The 14,796-nt window shown below is 30.8% G+C and overlaps 2 protein-coding genes across 2 annotated transcripts; both read left to right on the top strand.

Annotated features, from left to right (window-relative positions):
• Positions 1-3,704: 3,704 nt before the first annotated feature.
• LOC105774228 (uncharacterized) lies at positions 3,705-4,647 on the top strand. Its single transcript, XM_052632124.1, has 3 exons — positions 3,705-3,873; positions 4,110-4,188; positions 4,309-4,647. The coding sequence occupies exons 1-3, from the start codon at positions 3,743-3,745 to the stop codon at positions 4,534-4,536; spliced, it is 438 nt and encodes a 145-aa protein (XP_052488084.1). The 5' UTR covers positions 3,705-3,742; the 3' UTR covers positions 4,537-4,647.
• Positions 4,648-9,737: 5,090 nt separating this feature from the next.
• LOC105771679 (uncharacterized) lies at positions 9,738-10,823 on the top strand. The gene has a single exon (XM_012593088.1). The coding sequence runs from the start codon at positions 9,738-9,740 to the stop codon at positions 10,821-10,823; it is 1,086 nt and encodes a 361-aa protein (XP_012448542.1).
• The last annotated feature ends 3,973 nt before the right edge of the window (positions 10,824-14,796 follow it).

Below are 14,796 nucleotides of genomic sequence, written 5' to 3'. Positions count from 1 at the left end.
ATATCCAAAATCTCTATATTCGGTTAACAATTCTACTTTTATACTAAATACATCAAATCCATTCCTCAAATCAACCAAGAACACTCAAGATTATACACGTCCTATATCATATTTCGTACTTATCAAATTAAATTCAAAATCATAGCGAATATTTTCATAAACAATTGTTCACCATTTTTAAACCAAATATCCATGCAAACTTATCATTCCAACCCGACACAATTAGCTATTTTTTTTTTACAATCAATACATGCTTCCATTCATTCATTTCATTACTAAACCAAATTATATAATCACTCACATATGCAAATCAAACATTTAATTAGTTGTGTGAATGAAATTTGGAATGATTTAAAGCATATGGAAGTGGTATGTTTTGATTCGATTAAGTTCATGGAAAAGGGTCAATGAATGTCAAATGAACATTATAATATCTTATAAATAAATGTTGTAATATGTGCACTTGGTTTATAAAGTGGAATATGTTTGATTATAAATTAGGTATTCGAATATCATGTATGTAATGATTGTATATTTTGAATAATATATATATATATATATATATATTTAAGTAAAGTAGTTTAATTTTGAAGCATGAAATGTAATGAATGCCTGTTTTGAGCTATGTTCTGTACAGTAATGCCTCGTAACCCAAATCCGACAATGGATACGGGTAAAGGGTGTTACAGGTTTTATGAGTTGGAGAACTCGAGCCACCAGTTCGATGATCCGAGTGGTCAAAAGTCATAGTTAGTCGAATAAAAGTTATGGCCGGAATATGGTAGTTATCCGACGGTGGATAGCAGAGATTCGTTGAAGCCTTGTTCGAAGCTTTGAGGTCTTAATCTTGGGATTTTGAAGGTGTATTAAGGAATCTGAAGTAAGATTGAGAAAAGGCAAAGAGGAGCAATTTGGCAATGACGGTTGGCCAGAGAAGGCCATGAACGACGACAACTAGAGTTAAGAGGAAAAAAAAGAAAAAGAGAAGAAAAAAAAGGACAGAGATTCAACGGATAGCAACGAACTGAGTGGTGGCTCCACCTTGGAGGAACAAAACGGTCGTAGCTAAGGTATGTTCATTTCTTATGTTCTTCTTTTTCTTTTCTACTGCCCACCTAGGGCTATGGGGCTGTTTAAATTATAGCTAACCGTCCATTAAATGCCATGTCACCTTTTTGTTACATTTGTAACAGAAAATGGTTAAAAGGACTATTTTGTTATTTTATGAAAATTGGTGACTAAATTGAAACCAGAGTAACTGTTTTGCCAGCTGCATCAAAGTTGAGTGACTATTGGTTAAATTTACCCATTATTCTTTTACTCATTGTCTTTTAATATTTTAAGTTACTACATGCATTTTGTTAACATTTTTCTTAATTTTTTATACAATAAATATAATGTTGATTTTAAATAAATTATTTCTTTATTTTGAATTTTGTGTTATTTTAATATTAAATATTTTAAAATTAAATAGCATTAACATATATTATTCTAAATTAGTTAAATATTTTAATTATATTTCCTTTTCAATAAATTAATGATTTTTGAAAATTTTATTAAAAGTTATAAAAAAGAACTAATATCATAAAAATTTATAAAAATAATATACACATGATTCGACATCGCATACGAGAATAAAAAGTAATATATAGTATATAGTAATATGCAAACTAATTTTTACCCATTAACTAAAATTAAAATTAATGTTTCACAAAAAATTAAAATTTGAACCAGTATTAATTAAGGTGTCTAAAATTAATGACTCGGATTTTCTTAACCATATATGTCTTCTTTTGTTTTTGGACATATTCATAATCAAATATGTGATTTTGGATTCATAACCATATATGTGATTTTGGACAACTTTGCTAATGATATTTCTATACATAGCCAATTAAACGTTACAAATTAAAAAAAAGAGTTACCAAATAACTAATAAAAAACAAGAGAGAATGATTGTGAAAACGAAAAAAATCGATTTATCTTGATTAATATACCTTATTCTAAATTAGTTAAATATTTTAAATATATTTTTAATTACATTTCCTTTTCAATTTATTTCAAAAATCATTAAAAGTTGTAAACAAAAATTAATATTATAAAAAAAGTTAGAAAAGTAATATATACAACTCATTTAGCGTGTCGCATGATAATACAAATTAATATTTAGTATAAAGTAATATACCAACTAATTTTACCCATTAATTAAAATTAAAATTAAAATTTCACAAAACAATAAAAATTTAAGCAGTATTAATTGAGTTGTCTAAAATTAATGATCCTGATTTTCTTAACTATATATGTGTTTTTTTTTGTTTTGGACATATTCATAACTAAATATGTGATTTTGGATTCATAACCATATATGTTATTTTTGGACAACTCAGCTAATAATATTTCCATACATAGCCAATTAAACGTTACAAACTAAACCAAGATAAGTATTAATCTTAAATCTTTGTTGCTAGGATTGAGTTTCTTATGATTTGTTTAATTTTGCGTTTAATTTGTCAAATACAATTTGATATATGTTGTTTAATTTAGGTTTTAGGATTAATTTGATGAAAATTAATTGCTAATATTATTAACTAAATTAATAATTTTCATCAAATCAACTTTAAAATCAGAATTAAACACTAAAATTAACACGGTACCAACTTAAGTACTAAATTATGCCTTAGGCCTTTTATGAATTACAAGTAATTCTACGAACCGCAAAAATAATTAATTTGTGTTTTAACCCTATAAATTATATAAATTTTGCAATTCGTTTGCACAAACATGTGTCCTTTTAAAACTAACAATGAATGAATGACCATAATAATTTCTATTTTAATTCTATAAATTAAACAAATTATAAGATTGACATTTGTAAAACACGTGTAATATTAAGAACCGCATAAGAATAAATGAAGATGATGGTTTGTATTTGAACTCTAAAAATCAAATCAATTATATCATCGATCTTCACAAACACGTGTAATATTGAGAACTACATATGAATAAATGAAGACAATAATTTATATTTGAATCTCAATAAATTAAATAAATTATAATATCGATATTAGCAAAACACATGTAATATTAAGAACTGCTTAAGAACAAATGAGGACTATGGTATGTATTTTAACAATAAAAATCAATTCAATTATAGGATCAATCTTCACAAGTATGTGTAACATTAAGAACTGCGTATGAATGAATGAATACAATAATTTATCTTTGAAGCCAATAAATTAAATAAATTATAAGATTTTTCTTTGCAAAATACGTGCAAAATTAAGAACAGACATAAGATTTAATGAAGATCGATTTCTTATTTGAAAATCTAAGGTGATGTGTTTCACCTAAGTTACTCATACGTATAAAATTAATACAATCATTACTTATATAACCAACAAACGTTAAATGCAATAATAAAACACATTGTACTTCTAAAAAGAAAACTCAAATTCAAACAATGGAGACGATATTATTAAAACACACAACAAATGTCTGTTAATACTATAATATAATCTTATCAGTTATCCAAATACTTAAAAAGAATAAAAAAATTGAGTGGACCCATGCAAAATTTTAAAAAAAAAAGGCAGGTAACATGTGAAACTTGCCATACATAGCAAACACCTAACAGGGCCCGATGTTTCATTTCTTCTATAAAAGCAAGGCTTTTTCTCCCAATATGCTTCACTCCACTACTCACACAAGCCTTAGCCTCTTTCTCTTCTCTTGTTTTTCATCCATGAGTGAGATACTAGCCAATAGCAAGGAGGAGAATTCTCCTCAAGAGCAGCAGCAACGCTCAAAAGCAAACAACATGCCTAGGGCTAACCTTAACGTGCTCCCTCCACACCCCTGGTTCCCCGTCAATAGGTATATTATATATATATACATATCCTTTTTTCTTCATATATTCAACAAACAGAAGCAAGGAGATAATAACATTGTATTTATGCTTTTAAAAACATTAATATAACGTTGTGTAACCTCTTGGCTGTAGGCCTGGTGAAGTTATAGATATATTTTTGTTTTTATTTTTAAAGAAGCACTTTTCAGTTCTACTTTGATTTTTTTTTCCTTTTGCTATGGTGGTTTTATGATGAGAACAGCAAGGATGATAGTGATATTGGACTTGAAAGTGATGGATATTTTGAAGAACAAGATTCTGAAGACAAAAAGGAAGAAGAGGTGGTGGATGATTTGTTGAATAATAAGCCTATCAATTCAATAATCATCTCTTTCCTATAAAAAATTTAAATAGATATTATTTTAACTATAGTTTTGCATTGTGCCATTTACGTGAAACAGGAGATCAGGCAATTGGAATTTCAAGTCGCTTTAACTCAAGAACTAGCCAATATGATGATTCGGTTTATCTCGCAACGCAACCAAATCTACTATTTACCCTTTATAAGATTAATATTTGATACATCGATGATTTCGACTACTAGTGAACTAAATGATAACACATCATCAAAAAATAAATTTAAAATTTTTGATAACATATTATTATCCGGTTCACTAGTGAGTAATTAAATATTAATCCTGATTGTAAATCTTAATTTAGTTTCAAGTTCTAACTATATATTTGTTTCCTTTTTCTTTTGGCTCCTTATTTTTGCCATTTGTTACACCTCTCAACAGTAAGTTGCAGGTAATATATTTGTATCCAAATATTTTGTTGGCCAAAAAAGAAAAGAACGTTTTAACTAAAAATCCTTTTTGTTTATCTCAGGAGCTTCGACTTGAAGTCTTTCTAATTGGTCTAGAGAATGAAAACCTGAAGAAGAAACTTCGTCAGTTAGTCCTTTAACCCTAACCCTCTCTATATTACTGTACTCTCTACACTAGAGAGATCCAATCGCCACCCTTTGATACTGATTCTGTAATTGATTGATATTAACTGGTGATGCATGTTTGCCAATGATTGAAACAGGTTAACTCATAACTGGTTAAACCCATAATAGATAACAACTTGTGGAGCATGATGGGTGATTTGGAAGATGGACCCGAAGAGCACATTGATGTTCTGCTATAATAGTTCTAGCAATGGAATAAGGCTAACAAGTTGTTCCTTTTGTTTGGGGTTAATTAATGTTTATGTTTGGTTGGGTGTTTCTTTGGTGAGGTTTCTGACCATTTTGTCTTTGTTTCTGGTTCTAAAGTCTTTTGTATGTCGGCTTTGATCGGCTTTCATCATTTTGTCTTTATTTTGCTTTGTTTCTGGGTGTTAAAGTCTTTTGTAATATTTATGAATAAAAAGTCGTTCATCGAGTCAATATTTCTATTGTTTTTCTGAGCCATATTTCAAAAACATGGTATGAATCTAAGAGGAAAATAAACTAATTCATCTATCTTAAAGGGTATCATGGTTATTAAGCAATAATATAATCATATAAACCCATCGAAGGAAACCGATAATTATAAAATCTCACACTCCTATAAGATATCGCATTATCCAACAAAAATTCAAAATTATCCTTAAAATAAACAATTACAAGTTTGAAATAATATAATCCTTAAAATGTTTGGTAGAAACCGAAAAAGAAGCCTTCAATAATATAATCCTTCGTCAAGTTATGTTGTAACTTGTGATCATGTTTAGGTTTTAGGTTCTTTCTATTGAAGGCTTCTTTTTCAGTTTAAGATTTGCTATTAGGAAGATGAATGGGTCGATGATGACGAAACAGAAGACTGAGGGTGAATTTTGCAAGGTTGGAGGAGTAAAACTAGGAATCAAGGACATGTTTGGGGTCAAGCAAGAACTAGATGACTCATAGAACGTGTAGAGATACCCTGATTCAGGGGGCCAAAAATGGGAGCCGCCAGTCCGATACTTTGGTTACCGACGGTTCGAAAGAGTTAAAGATGGAGACATGTGCCTTGGAGTTGGATGAAGATAGATATAATAATTGGTTTCCGAAATTGATATGTTTGCAAGAGAAGGTTCATTCCATGAGGATTAGCTTATTCCTTGCGAACAAGGGTTGGTGTGCAAATCAAAATATTGTAGATTTTTTATAATGTTAAAAATCAATCACATAAATAAATGTGTTTTACTTTTAGTGTTTAGCATAATTGGATTTTATAGAATTTAATAGGCTTAAGGGTGTACAAAGCCCTCAAATTTTTTCAACAAAAGCAATTAAGTCCCTTTTTTTTGTATTCAATTGAGCACTTGAACTTTCCAAATGCATCAAAAAGGCCCTCAAACTTCTTCAAAAAAAGCAATAAAGCCCCTGTTTTTTTCACTTAATTGAATACTTGAACTTTCAAAATGTATAAAAAAGACCCTCAAAATTTTTTAAAAAAGCAATTAAGCCCCTGCTCTTATTTATAAAAATAAAAATATTAAATTTTATAAAAATATTAAATTTTAATAAAAATATAAAACAATTAATAATTATTAAAATTAGAATTTTTTATAAAATTGTAAAATTTTATAAAATTATAAAAAATTTACAAACCCAGTTTTTTCAATTAAAGTCATTATGTATCGCAACACAACGTGACATGTGACGAAAAATGATAAAAAAACTAAAATTAAATAAAAGTTATAGAAAAATTATAAAATGTTTCTTTTGGTACAATAATTTTATAAAAAAATTTACTGAAATTTATATTTCTTTACATTTTGTATAATTTTCTTATGACTTTATAAAATTTTATAATTTTTTATATTTCAATATATTTTATAATTTTTACTATTTTTATAAAATTCAATAAGGGTTATAGAAAAATCATAAAATGCTTCTTTTGGTACAAAAATTTTAATATTTGATTTTTATTAAAATTTAATAATATTTATAGCTTTTATTGATTTTAATTTTTTCTAATTTTAATAAAAGCGGGGCTTAATTATTATTTTTTTAGTTTTAGGGTATTTTTGATGTATTTTGAAAGTTCAAATATTCAATTGAGTGTAAAGAAAAATGTAGGGGCTTAATTGCCTTTTTTGAGAAAATTTAGCGCTTTTTACACCCTTAAACCGACTTAATATGGTAGTTGAAAGAGGGTAGAAGGAAAGAATGAAGAAATAACAGTAGCAAATGTTTCAATGTTGGGATAAAAATGTTATAACTTATCTTATTAATTGTTTATGTATGGTCAACCTTGCACCTAGGGGTCAAAATTGCGTAAAAGAGTCGCACAAATCGCCATAGTAAAGCAATAACATCACAATGTTTTAGATTATGAGATTATGAGGACGAGAATAACTATTATTTTTTCATGCAAAGGATAGCATATGGAAAAAGGGGTCACTGTTGCAAAAGTGAAGCTTTTACATCATGAAGGGGAATCCCAGTTTACAACTCGTAAAAAACCAACTTTGTCATTTCCATAAGCCAAGAAGAGAACATAATTCGATGTAACTTTTGGTGCCCCCTCCAACCATTTTTCAACCCGTATATTTATACTTATGGAAATTTACCTTGCTCTTTATCACGTTAGTATTGTTCCAACTAAAAAGAAAGATTGAAGAGCAAATTCTTTGAACTCTTTCCCTTCGACCAATTGTACTTTTTCTAAGTAAATTGTTTTGTTGGGTATCAAGTTTGGTGCAAACATATTTTGCTATTATTTTTTCCCACATACCATCAACGTTTATTTCGTTCATACAGTGGCCTTTGAGAGATAACATCAAACAAGTCTGGGTTTGATTGCCAGCATCTGAAACTGTTTTCTTTCTACCCAAAATTTGCAGCCACCATTCTACCAAAAAAAGTTGTCAAATGAAGGTGGAGATTACATGCAAAGTAGGACAAGGGCACAGTCGTGCCCAAGAAAAACGGTGTACCTGGGAAAAAAAAAGATCACAGAAAAAAAATATGGACGAGTTGAAATTGTATAAATTGAAATTGAAATTGTAAAAAACACACAGAATTGAGGAAAGGGATTCTTCGATTTGAGGGGTTCCAGCCTTCGGTTATCTCGATCCTCCTTGAGTTCAATCCTAGACTTTTAGATGATCCTTCTCATGACAGAATAAGCCAGTTATAGTGGAAGAGGACGCCTACGGCCACCAGCTCCACTTATATTTTAGGCTTACGATTTAGAGAGAACCTGACTCTAGCCAACCGTCACTTTTGTGGGACCGTCTTACACTAGATCATCATTTCTCAAAGGTGAATACCACGCCATTTCGTCTCTAGGGCTCGACAGCCACTAACGCAGTAATTTAGCGAACTGACAAGATCACAAGATGAAAAGATCACCTTTGGAAGGACATGGGCGAAAACGTCAGTCTCGTAATGCGGAGAAGTCATGAATACTCATTGAGAAGGCTAAGTGCGGGTTCTAAGCCTCATGAACCTTTTTTGGGGAATCTTGATAACCTTTGGCTAGATGAGTTTAGTGGCTCATGTTTTTCGTGAAAAAGAACACAAGTTTAATGGAATGGACTTTTATTGGTAAATAAAATAAAAGGAACAAAAAGGCTAGAGCCTTGGGGGAAGGAGTTTTTTACAGAAAAGATGAGTGTCTATTCATGTCACTCCATCCCCTATTTATAGTACATTGGAAACCTAGTTTATTCCTATTTAAACTCTAAAAGATAAATAAAGATATAATCTGAAATTAAATCTAAATAATATCATAATAATCCTAACAATAATCCTAAAATTCAAATTTAAACAAAGTCTTATGTGCATAAATCTCTTCTTTGAATTTTTGCCCTAAGTCTTTTGCACTTTGTATTTTCTGCACCACTTCTTTCTTATTTCGCACGCTGACCCATTTTGACTTTAAATTCACACTTTTACCCCCAAACTTTCTTCCCTTACAAGATAAAAAACCATAAAAAGTCCAAATTAGTAGGATCATACTCAAAATATATATGCAATTAACACATAAAAGTATGTCATTTTAGAGTATTATCAAGAATTCAATATACAACCCAAATAATTTGGATGGTTCTTGTTAGTGCCGCAGAGTTTTTTATCATGACTAAATCCTAGTGAAATTTGTTAACTTGTAAGGAGTCATTATCTTGTTCGTAGGAGTAGGAAGCTAGGTGTTGTTAGCTTGTTAGTAGAAGTAGGAAAAATTGGTTGATTTTGATAGTTGAGACATGGATATCATGACTTTTTGGTTAATGAATTCAATAATCCTTTCCATTCTTATTTCATATTATTCAGTTAGTTCTCTACTAAACCAACAATGATATCAGAGCTCTTTTTGTTGAGGGACCTTTGAGAAAAGCTATGTGAAGTTATGATAGAAAAACTGTGAGATACATTTGTGAGGAATTGAGGTTACTGAAATTGGGACCAAGTAACTTGTCTGTCTTAGCCCCACTTGTGTTTGATGGAGAGAAATATCAAGCATGGGCTGTGAGAATGCAAGCATACATGGAGGGTTATGATTATTGAGAAGTTGTTGAGGAAGACAATGAGGTGACTCCACTTCCCAACAATCCAACTATGAACTAGATCAAACTGTACAATGAGAGAACAACTAGGAAAACTAAGGCAAAGGCTTGCCTTTATGCTTCAGTTTCACTAGCCATATTCAATAGAATTATGACTTTTGGATTAGGAAAGAAAATATGAGACTGCCTCAAGGCTAAATATCAATAAGATGAAAGGATCAAGAGCATAAAGGAATTGAACTTGATTAGAGAATTCGAGAGGCTACAGATGAAGAAATCTGAGTCAATTAAAGAATACTCTAACAAGTTGGTTGATATTGCTAAGAAGGTAAGGGTTCTTAGGACTGATCTCTCTGATTCTAGATAGATGCAAAAAATTCTAGTCTCTGCGCCTAAGAAGTATGAAGCAAAAATTGCCTCTTGGAAGAACACCAAGGACTTGACTCAGTTGAGAGTAATGGAGTTTATCAGTGCTTTACAAGCACAAGAGCAGAGGAGGTTAATGAGGCAAGAAGGAAGCATAAAAGAAGCTTTGAAAGCTAAGATGTCGCAGTGTGAAGTAGGAGAGGATAAGAAGTGGAATGGGAAGAAGAGTGGAGGCAATAGTGGTTCAAAAGCTACTAAAAAAGGTAATGGTATTGGAAATTCTAACAAGTATTCTTCATGTAAGTATTCTGGAAAACAGAATCATCCCCATTTCAGGTGTTGGAGACAACCAGATGTGAAGTGCAGAAGTTGCAATTTGATACGGCACATTGAAAAGTTCTGTAAGGAATCAAGAAATCAGCAGTATGGTGAAACACATGCTGTAATTAAAGAAAAAGAGAACCAATTATTTGGTGTCTCTTACTTCTCATCAGGCACTCCATGTGACAGTTGGTTAGTTGATAGTGGTTGCACCAATTACATGACTTGTGATGAGAAGTTGTTTAAAGACATTGACAGGTTATTGAAGTCAAGAGTAAGGATAGGAAATGGAGAGTACCTAGAAGTGAAGGGAAAAAGCACAGTAGTAATAGAGAGTTGTGCTAGAACTAATTTGATTTTAGATGTTCTGTTTGTACCTAAGATTGATCAAAACTTGCTAAGTGTGGGGAAATTAGTAGAGAAGAAATTCAAAGTGATGTTTGAAGAGGGAATATGTCTAATCCTTGACTCTAGTGGCAATAAATTGTTTAGGATTAAGATGCAGAACAAGAGTTTCACATTGAATCCATTTAAGGTGGAGCAAGTGGCATCCAAGTGTCGGGAAGGAATGACATCAGATCAGACGGACCTTCTTGCTGAGCAAGTTAAGGTGCTTGTTGTAGAGATTGCATTTAGCTCCAATACCCTGAAATACCTATTGGACCAGTTTGCAAATGATCCTAATAGCTCGAAATCTCAGCTTCAAAATTTAGAAAGAGGGGTTCAAGAAAAAAGGAATCAAATGAGGGCATTTGAAAACACATAATTGAGAGTGGGGAAGCTTCAATCTCTAATGCATCATTTTAAAAATGAAATAGAAAATTATGAAATTCATGATACAATGTCATGAAAAGAGTTTTGAGCTTGAGATAAAATTGGCAGACAGTCGTATCCTGCAAGAGCAACTGCAAAACAAGTGTTTTGAGGATGAGGAATTGCATGCAAAGGTAATTCTCTTGGAGCAACAGTTGGCATCTCTCTCTGATGATAAACTATCATCTTCTGCACATGAAATATCTAAATAGCATGCTAATGAGCTACGAAAAAATTCAATCTTAGGAGATCAAGAGTGAAAAACTAAAAATGGAACAGGTGCAACTTTGAGAAGAGAACAATGAGTTATGCTTCCAAAATAAAAAATTGACTGAAGAAGCTTCATATACGAACGAATTGACAATGTAGTGGCTTTTAAGTTTAAGAATTTAGCTGTTGAGGTGATCAGGCTTTCACTGCAAAATGAAAAACTTAAGAAGGAATTATTGGCTACGAAAAGATTTGTTAATCAAACCATTGATAAGCTCTAAAAGTAACATATTTTAATCTCATTCTTAATGCGTTTTTGGATGATTAACTATGTAAATTAGTGAATTTGATGCTCCTAATCCTTTAAATTCATGTTTCTATACTTAGGAGAGCATTTGGGAGCGAAAGGAGCGCAAAATGAGCCAAAATTGAACAAATAGAGCTGCTTCCAAGATCCACACGGCCTGGGCATTTCCACACGGGCTAGCCACACACTCGTGTGAGCCACACAGGCTGGCCACACGCCCATTATGCTTATTTTATTTATTTATTATTTGTTATATTTATTATTTTTTATTTTACTAATTTTTTTATTTTATTTTATTTATTATTCTTATTCTCAGATTTTAAATTTATTTTAACTTTTCTGCTATTTCTATTATTTTTAGTATTTTTTACTATTATTATTATTATTACAATTACCTTTAAGTTTATTGGTATCATTGAGTTTATTATTATTTATGTTTTCATTTTATTATTTATCTTTCTTTTTAATTTTGTTTTAGTTGTTTTTTTATTTTCTTAAACTTATTTTAATTATTATCTTTTGAAATATACTTTTATGGTTGTGTCTAATCGAGTTATAACCCATTAATCTTCTTTATTATTTGTGTTTATTTTTTATTAGTTTGCTTGGAATCATGTATTACATTTAGATTTGACTACAATTCGCTTTTCACTATTCTAGGATTTCATCCAATATTCAAGGCAATTTCAGTTTTCTCCTCTCTTATGATATTTTGTTTATCTTGTGATTATATTTGTTTGTACATTGAGGACAATGCACATCTTAAGTGTGGGAAGGTTATTTATATAATTATTAGAAAATCGCTAAATTATGTCTTGTGTTTAAGTAATTTTCTCATACTTCTATTAGAATGATTTTTTATCGATTTGAAATTTTTATTGATGTGTTTTGGATTAATTTGTAGATAATTGTGTATTGGTTGATTTAAACTTGAAGACATGAGAGAATCAAGCATGATAGGCTATGTTTAAGAAATTAAAATTTTTAGGTTGTTTCTCTAAATTGACGTATTATCTTGAAGTTTGAGATTTGCAAGATTGACATCAAAAACCATGATTTGTTGTGAGATTTTAAGCCTTTAGAGCATACATTTTTCTTGCTCATTCTATTATTGGTTGAGTGTGTCAATTTGATTTGTTATTCTAGAACTTGCGTCGATTATACATGTCAAGATCACACATTTTGATTTGATACACTGAGATGATAAAGGTACTTAGATTTTAACCCACTTATCCCATAAAAAGCCTACCTACATAATTAACCCTTAGTGAACCCCGTTGAGCCTAACACACCGTTTCTTAAACTACCCATTAATGTTAACCCATAACTCATTTTTTGTTCATTGAGAATTTTTCCAGTTTTACTGACTTCCTTTTTGTCGAGATTTGATTTGGTTAGTTGGCTAACTATGCTCTTTTGTTTGATTTGCTGAATTAATTCTTATTGTTAAAAAAAAGAAACCGAAAAAAAATCGAAAAAATATATATATTTACATTTTGATTATTATTTAGTTCTATGAGCTTGAACAATTAAATTCATATTTTGAGAAGAAGCTCGTTTTCTTATTCTTGAATAGTTCTTGATTTATCAATTCGATCTCGATTTTAACCATCTTTTTCGGCCTTTCTCCACACCCTTAACCTAAGCCCCATTACAACCTCTTAAAGACCTTTTGATTTATGTAACATATCATTTTATAGTGGTGGAGATTTGATTTTCATGCAAGCCTATGGTAAAGACTTTTATTGTTTGACTATTGAGTGCTTATTCTTGAACCTTAAACACTTTGAGTGATTTTGAATTAAAGGTAATTACTTAGATAAGGAGAAACACCTATGTTTTCGTGTTTAAAAATTTTAGCTTGGATTGTTTGAGACTTTAGTGTTCTTTTAGTTGAATTGCCAATGCATGATTATTTATGGATTATTTTGAGACATTATTGATGGGAATTACAAGTTGAGAAATATTATTTTTAATGTGAGTTGAGGATTTTGCTTGAGGACAAACAAACGCTTAAGTGTGGGGATATTTGATAAGCTGTAGAATTAACATATTCTAATCCGATTCTTAATGTGTTTTTGGATGATTAATTATGTAAATTAGTAAATTTGATGCTCCTAATCCTTTAAATTCATGTTTCTATACTTAGGAGAGCATTTGGGAGTGAAAGAAGCGAAAAACGAGCCAAAATCGGACAAATAAAGTTGTTTCCAAGATCCACATAGCCTGGGCATTTCCACACAGGTTGGCCGCTCATACGGGCTAGTCACACGCCCATGTGCCAGCCTGTGTCGATATCGCACCCTGCTTCCTAAATATGCAGAAAAACTCAATTTTTAGACTTTTTGAGCATTCTAAAGTCTATAAATACCAATTAGAAGAAGACTTAACGGGGCACAGAGAGAAGATCGAAGAAAGCACTCGAAGAACGCCATCAGAATCAACTCAGAAGCGGATCTCCGTCTAGATCGAAGATCTCCATTTAATTTCTTTTGAAGTTTTATTGAGTTTTTTTATTTCTTGTGGTTATTCTAACTTTGAGATGTTTTCATTCAGGATTATGAACTAAATTCCCTAGATACCTAAGGAATATGAAACCTATGATGAATCTTATTATTTGATTTCTGATTTACGCGATAAATACTTTATTCTTGTTCTCAATTATGTATGCTTGTTTCTTATTTTAATATTTCTGAGATATTAATTCAAGGTTAATGTGCTTATTTCAGTGGAGCAAAAGTCCCTGTTTAAGAGTAGATCTAGCATAATTGAGTGGAGTTGCATGCAATCCTAGAAATAGGACAACATAAATCTACCGAGTTAGAGTCAAATCTAATAGGGGAATTCATCGATCGAGTTAATGCGACAATAAGGGTTTTAAATAGAAAGAGATTTCAATTAATCAACCTAGAATTAGTTGTTCTTACTCTCGAAAGAGATATTAACATAATTTAGGATTTTTACGGATCAAGACACAAGTGAATAAATCGTTTAATTTAGATTCATAATAATAGGTGAAGTCTAGGTGGATTATTTCTAGGGTATTATTTATCTCATTGGTTATCTTCGATTATTTTCCTATTTCATTCTCTGTTGCATTCTTAGTTAGATTAGTTTAGTAATTTTAGATTAAAAACAATCACTCCAATTTGTCGGCTAAATAATAGGAAAACGGTAATTACTATTACTTTTAGTCCTCGTGGATATGATATTCCCTACTCACCATAGTTATACTATTGTTTGATAGGTGCGCTTGTCTTTATCATAATTATAGTTAGTTTAGTGACCATCAACCATTAATAGTGTGAATCGCAAGTATAGTGACAACACAAGACCTTGGGGAAGGGGCGGCACTTTGGCCACTCTCATGACTTTTCTGGAGCAGCTGGTGATGATTTTGAATTGTGGA

The sequence above is a fragment of the Gossypium raimondii genome, chromosome 6 (assembly GCF_025698545.1).
Source record: "Gossypium raimondii isolate GPD5lz chromosome 6, ASM2569854v1, whole genome shotgun sequence".
NCBI classification, from domain to species: domain Eukaryota; kingdom Viridiplantae; phylum Streptophyta; class Magnoliopsida; order Malvales; family Malvaceae; genus Gossypium; species Gossypium raimondii.
Note: the sequence above shows the minus strand (reverse complement) of the source record. Positions and strands in the feature narration are given on the sequence as shown.

Excerpts from the sequence above, each read along its gene's own strand:
- LOC105774228 (XM_052632124.1), top strand. The coding sequence starts at position 3,743 with ATGAGTGAGATACTAGCCAATAGCAAGGAGGAGAATTCTCCTCAAGAG. Across the intron at positions 3,874-4,109 it reads CCCTGGTTCCCCGTCAATAG|CAAGGATGATAGTGATATTG; the intron begins GTATATTATATA and ends TGATGAGAACAG. Across the intron at positions 4,189-4,308 it reads AAGACAAAAAGGAAGAAGAG|GAGATCAGGCAATTGGAATT; the intron begins GTGGTGGATGAT and ends TACGTGAAACAG.
- LOC105771679 (XM_012593088.1), top strand. The coding sequence starts at position 9,738 with ATGCAAAAAATTCTAGTCTCTGCGCCTAAGAAGTATGAAGCAAAAATT.